The sequence below is a fragment of the Malania oleifera genome, chromosome 8 (assembly GCF_029873635.1).
Source record: "Malania oleifera isolate guangnan ecotype guangnan chromosome 8, ASM2987363v1, whole genome shotgun sequence".
In the NCBI taxonomy this organism is placed as follows: Eukaryota; Viridiplantae; Streptophyta; class Magnoliopsida; order Santalales; family Ximeniaceae; genus Malania; species Malania oleifera.
This window is the reverse complement of record NC_080424.1, coordinates 57,795,247-57,808,536: the sequence shown is the minus strand read 5'-3', so window position 1 is coordinate 57,808,536 and position 13,290 is coordinate 57,795,247. Positions and strand designations below refer to the sequence as shown.

Sequence of the window (13,290 nt, the reverse complement as noted above, 5' to 3'; positions counted from 1 at the left end):
CCATTAGTGATTTTTGAGTGATTCGTGATTGATTGTGTGCTTCCGCTGTGCGTGTTCAAGTCGGACCAAACACCAAAATCATCATTTCTCCTGAATTCTTTGTTTCCCTTCTTCCTCCTTTGTCGTCCAGCCTCCTTCACCACATTCAAGTGTTGAGTGAATGTTTTACTGATTTACTCTTATAACTTCCCTATTTCAAGGGTTAGTGACGATGTTGCCAGTGATGTTTTTAGTAATTTTTAATTTTTACTTTGATTTTGTACATTCATTTCATTTTTACTTTAGTTGAAAATTCAGATTGGCGTTAAGTTCATTTGCTAACAAAGTTATGGTCTTATTATACATTGAGGGTGAGATTATACATGGTTCGATTGGTATTGAGTATAACACAGGGCCAACGAAGGTGATTCGAGTTAAAAGTAGGATGGAGTTAGAAAGTTTGAAATGGAAAATATATGAAGGATTAGATATTGATCCAAATGAATACATAATAGAATTGAGTTTGAGATATATGTAATGAGGGGGTGGTGGAAATTTAGTGTATATCGATGTCTCAATAAAAAATGATGCAAATGTCCTAATTACATTAGGCCCACAGAGTTCTTGTCCTACTGTGTATGTAGTTGAATTTTTTGTTTAAACGCATCCCTTGAAGAAGGAGTATGGGTGGAGCTTCAAATGTGAAGAGGGAAGCATTCTCCATCCTTAATCATATAATGAATATGATACTGCTGAGACGGGTAGGCTATTTGATCACCTTTCATAGGTGACACAATCTTTAGATTTGAATGACATCCTGAGTTCATCATTTAAGCCAGAATTCTTGTTAACAAAGTTTGGATGTGAAGAGGCTAATTTCTAAGGATTCAATGTGGGATGTTGTTTCCATCACCACAATAATCAATTGAGTATAGGCATGACCAAAGTTCAGCTAGAGTTGTGCTTTTACTTGACTTCCAAATAGTTCCATCAATTGTTATGAACGAGAGAGGAGCATATATTGAGCCAATACAACCTAATATGGAGTGTTACCATGATTTAAAGGAAGAAGATGATTTAGAAGAGGATTTTGAAGAGGCATAAGTAGAAGTAAATAAGGTCAACGGAGCGAATGATTATGGGGTGCATAAAGAAGTTGTCATGCCTCTAGAGAACAAAGTTGTGGGTCAGAGACGGGTACGCAATGTGCCACCATTAGTGTACATGATTGATGTTGAAGCAAGTCATATTAGAAGTCAATTTGAAAGTTCCCTTAAGGGCACTCGATGGGATGGTGTCTCAAAATTTTTTAAGGATATAATTTTTGACACATAGGATAATCTGATACACTTTATGCGCATGCCCCATGCACAAACACACCACGAATCCAAGATGGAGCAATCCAACCCAACAACATGGGTGGTTAGATGCAATGTAGACGAGAGTTGTGCTTAGAGGTTGTATGTCTATTAACGTAGAAATCATGGGCTCTTTGAAATTACATAGTATAGAGGTCCCCATACATGCATCAGTAAGACTCTCTTGCAAGACCACCCACAATTAAAGTTGACCTTCATTGCAAATGAAATTATAGAAATTATCAAAAGTGACGATGGTGCTTTGATTGCAGCTTTGCAAGCACACATGAGGTCAAATTATCAATACCATGTATCCTATAAAAAGGTATGACTTGGGAAGCAAATGATAGTTGCAAATGTTTTTGGAGACTGGGATCTTTCATATCAAATTCTGCCAAAGTGGATTTATGCTATGTGTGAAACAAATCATAGTACAAAGGTGAAGTGGGTATGGGGAGAAATTCCTGATGCTAATAACTCTGCAATTTTGACATGTGTTTTTTGGTCATTTATAATATCAATTAAGGGATTTCTTCATTGTTCTCCAGTTATTTGTGTGGAAGGAACACACTTATACAAGAAAAATAAAGGTAAATTATTAATTGCAATGGCCTCTGATACAAACCAAAAAATATTTCTTGTAGCGTTCACAATTATTGAGGAGGAGAGTCTACAAACATGGTCTTGGTTTCTTCTTCAGTGCATTCAAGATGAAGTGACTAATCGTGATAATTTGTGTCTTATATGAGACAGACACCACGGTATTATTGGTGTCATTCATCATAATGTTGATTGGCAACCTCTGCATGCACACCATCGGTTTTGGTTGCATCACGTCATTAGTAACTTCAATAAAAGGTTGCATAATACCATGTTGAAGAAAATGGTTGAAATAGCTAGTAGGGAACGCCATATTATGAAATTTAATAGTCTGATGGAAAGAATCTTAACAGAAGGTGGGCCAACTGCAAAATCTTTTTTGAAGAGATCCCTTTTTCATGTGTATGCAATGTCATGATGGTGGGCAAAGGTGCAGAAAGATGATCACAAATCTGATTGAATGTTTTAATGTCGTCCTTAAAGGAACTCGGAGTTTTCCAATAACTGCCATTGTATAGATGACATTTTATCGCGTTGCATAGTACTTCAGTGCCTAGCAGGAGGCATTTCACCAAGCGATAGAGTCGGGGAATGGTTACACCCCACATTTTTTGTTGCAAATGAAAATGAGGGAAAGGTATGTTGGACATGAGGTTATCAACTTTAATACTAAAAGGGAATTATTTAGTATTCAAACTACACCACGCCAGCCAAAGAAGGGTCAAAATGTTTAAGTCGTGGACATAAAGGAATGTTAGTGTACATGTGGGATGTGGCAAAATCTACACTACCCTTATTCATACTTGTTAGCTATCTGTGGCTTGAGGAGATTGTGATATAGTTGCTATGTTCACGGTGATTGGGTATTATGCTACCTATGCGATCGACTTCATCTCTATCCTCAATGAAGAATATTGGACAGATCCAGTTGCACCAACATTATATAGAAATCGATAATTGTTTAGGCAAAAAGGACGATCGAAGAGTTCCACACTACGTAATGAAATGGACGTACAAGAGGGTAGTAGGAGGATACAGTGCAATTTTTGCCACAAAGAAAGTCACTACTGCATTTGATGTCCGAGGAGGACTGGAGGTCATGATGGAACTAGATCATCACATTGATGTGTATTTAATGTGCATAGTATGTTTGATTTTGCCTATTTTTATCTTTGTACATATTAGTAGCATATTGTTTGTCTATGATTTGTTATTATTGTAAATGTGATGTATTGATCTTCTTGATGTACTATTTTCTTCATATTGGAAGAATAACCCCTCCCGTCGACATAGGGTTTATAGTTGAACCACGTAAATTTTTGTGTATTCTGTAATATTTCTTTGCTTTATTTTTATTTTTGAATTCACTACCCTTAAATAAATGATACATTTGCAAAATAAAGTGACAGTTTTGTAATTATTAAATAGGTACATAGACTTGACAAAAAACCTAAGATAAATGGACAATACATTTGTTTTCTAAACAATAATTTGCTAAATAAACTTAGTACATTTGCATCTTCCTTCTCAAATATATTGCAATAATAATAATAATAATAATAATAATAATAATAATAACAACGACAGCAACAACAACAACAACAACAATAATAATAATAATAATAATATAATAATAATAATAATAATATAATAATAATAATAATAATAATAATAATAATAATAATAATAATTTACTTGCATGAGTTCTCGATATAAATAAGGTAATTTATTGTCTCTTTATTGAATAATTGAAAATAATAATTAAATCAATATACAAACAGATTGTAAAAAAAAATGAACATATAGATATAATACAATATCCCAAAAAATATAAAATAATGAACCAAAAAAAATACAATAAAGTCCCACATTATCCCAGTCTTCTCTATCTTTGCGGCCGTTTATGTCGTTCCTACTGCCCTCCTTACACACGTTGTCGTCTCCCACATCCATCTGCACCCTTGTTAACATGTGATGTTTATGGGATCTGCAGCATCATGCGACGTCTGATCACCAAATAGAACAAATGAGATCAATGATGAAATCAAGAATTGTTGGTATTGCTGTTGTCCCTGGTAGATTGGGGGTGGGTAGGATGGATTGGACTATGGTGGCTCCGGCACAAACAATGTACTACTAGATGCCCCATATGGATCCTGATATACCCTATATGGAATATGGGAAGAAGAAGTCGAAGCATGCTAGGGGGAGGTATATGTAGGTATATACTGTTGTGCCAATGCTCCTCCATCACCCTTTGTGCACTGTGTGAATAGGGCAAGTACTCCCCCCTCACCTTGACCCCCATAGCTCCGGCAAGGTCCAACATGAAGTCTCCTATGCGATGCTTGCTTAGCAACTATAGCATCATCATCCCATTTGCCATTATGTGCATCCTCATCATTGGCATGGGTAGACCTGTGAACTGACCAACGAGCGTCATATGCCACAAACTACATACAAGCTATTGCAATCAGTCTAACCGGACATGTCGAGACATAGTCAGATAGCTAAATCTTCCCCATCATATGCTCTTCCAATAGAATACTATAAAACTATTAATAAGTTATTTAAAATAATTGTATGTTCACTACATGCATTGAATAATTTATTCACGCACCACTATCATATGCAGACTGGCAGTCCTACTAATGCAGCGAATAGTGATAAACTGGTACCACTGATTATATCCATCCTCGGCTTATAGAGGTGTAGGCCTATGGAATGAAAGTTTAGTCAATATGTGGACGACATAGTCCAGTCACCGCTGCCACATTTGGAGGTTATGATTGTAATATGCACGCTAGTCTGTGTGATAATTCCCATGCTGCTCACATTCATGCAGATCCCTAAAATGACCGTTATGGTTGTACCCTATTTGAGGTGGAAGGGGTATATGTTGCCTTAGCCCGAAGTGCCGCAGTACTTGGTCTGGTAGGTGCCACTCTATGAGCTAAAAGCATATCAAGGGAGTGCAAACAAGCCCAAATTTTACTTCATTGAAGAACACACACGATAGATTAGCGTAGATATCCGTTGTGTACAACTACCATATAAACTACTAACAAATGATACATGTAATAACAATATTGAATATTAAGTAATCACTTTTTATGATTCCAATGAAAATATGTATTATATCGTCCTCACGCATCATATTAATGTCATATTGGTATGATCATAGAATATGCATGGGGACATGCAAAGTAAGAAATGAAGCTTGAAATCTACAATATAACAAGACACTAAAATTTTAAAAATTTATGGAAAGTAAAACACATACTAACTTGACCGCAAGTGGGTACGACCTATCACTGGCATTAGCAAAAAGATATGGTAGGCTAAATCTAATGGAAGCAAGAAAGGGCATGTTTCCCCATGCCCAAACTTGCAGAAAGAACATTAAACCTCCAACTGAATGTGTCCCCCCCCCCCCCCTCCTCACGAGCAACATGGATGTCATGTCCAAGTGGCTGAGTATAGGTAGGAAAATTAACAATGCATAGTATTGTGACTTGTTCATGAACAAAAAACTACATATGAGTTGTAAGATGCATGCTCAAGCATACTGCATTACTTCTCCTCCGATGCATTATTAGCAAGCTTTAGTAGGTCATTGTCCATCCATGCCATTGATAGGGAGGAGCTAGATCATCCGCTCTAGCCAGTGGCCGTGGGGGGGGGGGGGGTCGCATCTAAGTAGTCTAAAATACAAGCAAGGTCATCTTTGTAACAGCGTTGCCGTCTACAGGTAACTTTGTAATAATGGTGACATCCTACAACATTGTTGTCGCCTCGCCACAAGGAAAGTGAAATGTGTGCATTTAAAGCCTTCAGTGCCCTAGCAATGCACTAATTAAATGGTGGTGAAGCCGAATGTATCAAATCTGGTATAGAGGATAGAACCCCATTTGTTGAATCTACGGAATGATTCTAGCATCAGCATGTGACTGCATCTCTAATGTGTGTGCACCTACACGAATGCCCTTTAAAGGCGTCGGAATAATCCTTCTCCCATGTGATCACTATTGGCAGAATGCCACTCCACAAGTTGGAGAGAGCTATTGCTCCGACATCTATATGTTTTGGGTTTCAGACAACAGGTGTCCAATTATCGTAGGTTTCAACTGGTGTGAAGTTTTGTGCATGCAACCCACTCGCCCTGCTAGATGCAATGTAGGCAAGTCACATTAAACATTGCTTACCCTTGGTGTTAGTCGAACTGGATGCAAAAAAGATCATGTCAATCCGCTATATATAAAGTTAGCATGTCTAATTAATAAACAAGAAGAATCAACCAAGCAAGCATCGACTTTAAAACTATAAATATTAAGCTTAAAAGTCTTATCTTTCTAAAATATTTTTAGTTTGTTTTTCGCAAAAAATGCACACTTTAGAACTACAATTGTTTTTGATTTGACAAAAACAACCTAAATTTATGCATACTAGGCAAGCTACACGACATTAATTCCCTTAGAATTTAAAACCCACCAAGATATGCTAACTTCATAAGCATTAGTCTCAAATCCTATTGTATCAAAATTTTCCTTTAGAGCATCTTTCTCTCTCTTCTTCAAGGTTGACACATTTTCTTGTAGTGATATGAGTTGTTGTAATAGAACTAAGCATTTTTCCTTTTCAAATTTTTTCTTTTACAAATAGTTGGATTATTGGAACTTCTTCCATTTGCTTTTTAGCTATTAGTTTTATTTTCCTCTTCTACATTATGACCTTACTTATAGTTATCATTATGTCAACCATTTTTATCTTGGGGACAATATTTCATCTCAATTTGTTTGTGATTAGCCAACTTTTTAAGAGTAATATTTTTGTTCTTGTATTTAAAACCTCATTTGCAATTTTTTCATTAAAAATAGAAATAATTGCAATGGGCTCATCCATACTCTGACTCTCCCTCTTCTATAATGAACTTTCCTTTCAATGAATCTACAAGCTCCTTTGCAAGTCATGTTATTCCATGGAGTTGACATTATGTTCTTGTTACATAAGGTTACAATTTTCCCATTTAATCCTTGTACAAACAAACTCTGAAGTCCGTTGTTTTGATTGAGCTCACTTGGATTAGTGAGAACATAAACCACTATTCAAGTAGAAGGTGCATTCTCATTTTCCAATGCTTGAATCGTACTCCATCAAACTACTCCAATTTGACAAGATGCATTATATATCTCTTTGAGTGTATGTTGCATGTAGTAAGGAGATTCTTTGTAACGGTACTAAACCTTTCATATTAAGGGAATAATGGAGTAAACAAGATGAAGTTGAAGTAGCAAACAACAACTATGCTATTTATGCACTCATTTTCCAATGCTTGAATTGAATCTTGCTCCAATTTGGCAAGATGTATTATTTCTTTAAGCGTACAAAGTAAGGAGATCCTTTTGTTATGACAGTAAACCTTTAATATTGAGATATTAATAATGGTGTGAACAAGATGAAGTTGGAGAAACAAATAGCAACCACTCAATATTTACAAACTTTATTGTGCATTTTTAAGGATTATAGTTGTTGAACAAATTTTAAAATGCCTTATGCAATTTTTGGTTTCTTTTGATTGATTCAAAATGGATCCTTTCATGACTTCATGAAAGTGTCAAATTATCCCACATACCCACACAAACAATGCAAACATGTGAACTCCAATTTTGTATAATGACAAATATGTGTAGAATGTTCATATATAAGGCAATAAAGATTTTCTTTCTTTTTTCGGTAAGGGTCAAAACACACTATCCCATTCTTTGATTATTTCTACCCAAACTTTATTTTGAAAAGAAACTTCTCAACAATTCTGCCAAAGCATCTCTAAAAATTGTTTAAGGTGTGTATACCTGGGATCTCATCTTTAAAGAGCACCCAAAAAATGCTCAATATAATTTGCATGTCTTTGCAGGCAATTTCAAGGGAGGCAAAAGAATTTGAACTTGGAGAGGCAAGGTATTATGTGGTGCTAGTGTGGAGTGCAATCGTTTGGCAGGTTTTCTTCATTGGAGCAATTGGGGTGATCTTTTATGCCTCTTCATTGTCATCTGGAATTTTAATTTCTGTTCTACTCCCCATAACTGAGCTTTTTGCTGTTATTTTCTACAAAGAAAAGTTTGAGGCTGAGAAAGGAATTGCTCTTGCCCTTTCTATTTGGGGCTTCATTTCCTACTTCTATGGAGAGATAAAACATTCCAAGAAAACTAATGAACAAATCCCAAAAACAGAGATGCCCCAAACTCTTACAGCATAATGACACTAGCTTATGTTATGAGAAGCCATGAATGTCTGTGACAAGGAAGAAGGGATGACAAAGGATAAACCGCTTTTGTAATATTTTTTTTTTATCATATTTAAATTATGTTAGCTTCATGATTTCTTTGTGGATGCTCTGCTTTTTTTTTTTTTTTTTTTCACTTCTTAAGTAACTAATTTTTTGTTGTTATGCCAAAACCATTTCCAACAATCATTCTTCTAGGATACAAAAACATGCGAAGGCCAATGTTATCTTTGTTCATTGTAATTTCATGATTGAGATCATCCAATAACACTTGATGCCATAAATGTTGACACTGGAATCAAGTGGTCTGTTTATTCCCAACATGTTTGGTATCTTTTTTGAAAAACAAGTGAATGGTAGAAAACAAATCAATGCAACCAGGAGCACTATGTGTGAGAACAAGTCCTTGATTAAGTAAATGTAACTAGGAGTCATTACGTATAAGAACACCACTTGGATTAAAAGAACATAAACCAGAAACCACATATATGAAAATGATGCGGATTAAATGAATGCAACTAGGAGCCATTAAGTGTAAGAACACGACCTGGATTTAATGAGTACAACTAGCAAGCATTATGTATAAGAACAAGACTTGGATTAAATGAATGCATGACGTGGAAGAGTGTGAGCTAGATTAAATGCATACAAGGAAGAGTCACTATGTGTGAAAACACAACCTAGATTAAATGAATGCAACAATGAGTCATTACGTGTAAGAACAAGGCCTGGATTAAATGGCTATACCAAGAGCAAAGATGTGTAAAAACACAACCTAGATAAACGAATGCAACGAGGAGCTATTATGATTATAAAGCACGATGTAGATTAAATGAATGCAACATGGATCCATTGTGTAAGAACACCATCTAGATTAAATGAATGCAACTAGGAACCGTTATGTCTAAGAACACTACTTGGATTTAATGAATGTAACTAGGAGCCATTATGCATAAGAACATAACCCAAATGAAATGAATGCAACTGTAAGCCACTAAACATGACCTGGATTATATGAATATAACTGGGGGCCATTATGTGCAAGAACATGACCTGGAATAAATGAATGCAAATTAGAAACTATTTTCATGTACAAACATGACATGGATTCAATAAATTTGTACAAGGAACCATTATGTGTGAGAACATGACCTGGATTAAAAGAATGCAACTAGGAGTCATTACGTATAAGAACATGACCTAAATTAAATAAATGCAACTGTAAGCCACTAAACATGACCTATATTATTTGAATGTAACCGGGATCCATTTTGTGCAAGAACATAACCTGAATTAAATGATTTCAAATTAGAAGTCATTTTTGTGTATGAACACAACCTCGATTAAATCAATGCAACTAGGAGCCATTGCGTGTAAGAACACGACTAGGATTTAATGAATGTAAACAGGAGTTACATATATGAAACAAGAGCTAGATTAAATGAATGCAACCAAGAGTCATCAAGTGTAAGAATATGTCTTGAATTCAATGAATCCAACTAAGAACCATTATGTAAGAACAAGACCTGGAATAAATGAATGTAGCTAGGAGCTATTACATAAAAAGAACATGGCCCAATTAAATTAAATGAATGCAATTGTATGCCACTAAACACAACCTTCATTATATGAATGTAATCAAGAGCCATTATGTGCAAGAACGAGACCTGGATTAAATGAAAGCAAATTAGAAGCGACCTGGATTAATCCAATGCAACTAGGAGCCATTATATGTACGAACGCGACTAGGATTTAATGAATTCAACCAAAAGTTACGTGTATGAAGCAAGACCTGAATTAAAATGAATGCAACCAAGAGTCATCACGTGTAAGAACATGTCTTGGATTCAATGAACGCAACTAGGAACCATTACATGTAAGAAAACGACCTGAATTTAATGAATGCAATTAGAAGTCGTTATGTATAAGAACGTGTGTAACATCCTCAAAATTCTTACCATTTTTTTATACATATATATCTGTGTATCTACATCCATACCTAGGTAGCAAGAACACAAGTCATACAACCATTTACATATATAATATACAATACCAGAATCCAGTGTATACAGACCATACAAAAATACCCTTCCAGCATCATCTACTCAAAATAGAAGCAACTCTATCAAAACTCACCCTATAACTAGGGTGATCAAAACACTCTCTATCCACGAGCCTGATCTGCTCGCCTAACTGGCTCACCTGAAAAATATTAGAGTAATGGGGTGAGTTGACGCTCAGTAAGTGGAAATATGCTATTTCTAGTGTGTGTGCAACTAAGTTAAGGATACTTTTAAATAGTAACTGAACTGTAATGCAATAAATAATCTGTAAAGCATATCTTCCTTTCACAATTTAAAACATACTACATCGTCTGTATTTTCTACTTTTCATACTGATAATATCATACTATACTCATCATATATTGTAAATCTATATACATATACATAACTGTACTTTATCCCTGGGACTCTGTACATCATGATTTGACCCCTTATGACAGGGTTGTGTAGCCTATAGGCGGGACTTCATCTGGTCGGCCCTTCAGACAAGTCAATACTCTCTACACTACCTTAGCCTAGCCAAACTACATCCACTCTTAGGCTCGGGACTAGCTACTACCTCGTCAAACTGGCCCCCTCCACCCAGTGAACTGGGGAGCTGCATACTCTCCAAGCACGGCTGACGGTACCCACACACTATCTGAGATATGTGGTTGCACTCTATCTGTATATAGCAACGGTACCGTGCTTTGTATTCTACATCTGTACTGTATCTATCTATAATCTTTCCATAGGGATCTGATACTATATATATATATATATATATATATATATATATATATATATACATATATGTTCTTTTACTGTTTTCATCATGTTTCCAAAATTACCATAATACTATCTTTTTGTACTGTAAATACTATAATCTCTGTATACTGTATTTGCGACATCTTGATGCTACCTCTGTATCTCTATCTATATACTCTGTATGTTATGGTAATAAGAAACATGACATACATAACTCTATATATACTGTTCTGTATAAAACTATAATATATATATCGATCTGAGTAAACTGTATACATGTGTATGTATATATATATATATATATATATATATATATATATATATATCTGTTTCATGAAACTATTCGTACAAAAGCTGTATATGCATGTAAATTTCTCTGTATAATCTCTACGAATATATATTTATATCTGTATATTCTGTATAACTCCATATACTAGAAAAACTATATAAACTGTATATACTGTCTATATCTGTGTATTCAGTATAGTATGATACATTATAAAAACTATATAAATTCTTCATCACATGAAAATCTACTCAGGCCACACAAGCATTTAAACTCATATTCTGTAAAAACTGTATAATAAATTGGTATAAATATATGTCTATAAAATCTCTAATATCATTCTTAAAACTTCTAGCATAGCATATTTCCCTTACCTTAACTCTGAAAAGCTCTTATAAAATTCTGGCTCTATACCCATAGGGTTCTTAGCTCAACATCCTGAGAACACAATTTTCTAGAACAAAATATCAGTATTTTCTTACCTAATACAATTCTTATAACTGAGGGAAAGGCCTAATCTGAATAAAAGGCCTTACCCCGAGATTGGAATGAAATCCAACCCAACTTTTCCAACAAACAGCTCCGACAGACTTGCAAAGAACTTCACCAGGAGCATCGTGGTAGTCTCAGATCTTCGATCCGATGAGAAATAGGCCCAGAAACGAAGAGAGAAGTGAGAGAGGGAAGTAAAGAGAGAGAGAGGAATTCGGAAATGAGATAAAAATTTGAGTTTTCACTATTTATAGGGCCATATTCGATGACAAGACACATCACCTCGTCGACGAGGTCTTCAATAATTTTTTTGATAAACTTCCACCCTCGTCGATGAATTTCAGGTTGCCCCAAAACCTTTCTCAGTATTTTCTCATTGACGAGACATGGCTTCATTGACGAGGTCCCTTATACACTCGTCGACGAATCCCTGTATTCGTCGACGAAATCCTGCACAAAATTCTGGGTTGTTACATTCTCCCCTCCTTATAAAATTTCGTCCTCGAAATTTACTATCTGTATCCCATCTATACATTCCATCATTCCGTAAAGGAAAAAGGGTCAACTTATTTTATTACCTACCCTCATTTGTGACGGAGGAATATCATGGTTACATTCACGTCCTGGGAGATTACATATATAAAACTAAAAACTATCTACTAACTAAAATCAATACATGTACCTGCAAGAAGACTGATCTAACTATTATACTTTACCTTAGTACCTCTATACCTCTAGCAACAACAGCGGGTATCCCTGTCTGATCTGCTCCTCGAGCCCCCAAGAAGCTTCCTCTATAGCGTGATTCCTCTACAAAACTTTAACTAACTGTATTTCTTTAGTACGTAAAGTTTGTATCTTTCTATCCAAAATCTGTACTGGTACTTCTTCATAAGCCAATGAATCCTTAAGCTCTATTTCTGCATAACTAATGATGTTGGATGGATCTAGGACATATTTCCTTAACATGGCAACATGAAACACGTCATGAAGATGAGCCAAAGCTGGCGGCAAAGTTAGTCTGTAGGCAACTGACCCTATTCTCTCAAGTATTTCAAAAGGACCAATGTACCTAGGGCTCAACTTGCCCTTCTTTCCAAACCTCATAACTCCTTTTAGAGGAGCTATCTTAAAAAATACTCGATCTCCCACATCAAATTCTAACTTTTGGTGGTGAGCATCTGCGTAGCTTTTCTGCCGACTCTGTGTTGTACTAGTTCTTTCTCTAATTAATCGAACTTTTTCGAACGCTTGTTGTACTATATCTAGACCGAAAACTCGCCTTTCACCTACTTCATCCCAGAAAAGAGGAGAATGACATCTCCTGCCATATAATGCTTCATATGGAGTCATGCCGATACTAGTTTGATAGCTATTATTGTAAGCGAACTCAACTAACGGCATAAACTGAATCCAACTGCCTCCAAAATCAAACACACAAGCACGAAGCATATCCTTTAGTGTCTGAATTGTTCTCTCAGT

The 13,290-nt window shown here is 35.6% G+C and overlaps 1 protein-coding gene across 2 annotated transcripts in view; it reads left to right on the top strand.

The window, feature by feature from the left end:
* Positions 1 to 8,312, top strand: part of LOC131162415 (purine permease 3-like) — a 31,550-nt gene extending 23,238 nt beyond the window's left edge. For both annotated transcript variants that reach the window (XM_058118864.1, XM_058118863.1), the window contains exon 2: positions 7,852 to 8,312. In XM_058118864.1, the coding sequence (XP_057974847.1) occupies positions 7,852 to 8,193 (342 nt within the window). In that variant the 3' untranslated portion in view covers positions 8,194 to 8,312. The remainder of the gene's footprint in view (positions 1 to 7,851) is intronic.
* Positions 8,313 to 13,290: the final 4,978 nt, after the last annotated feature.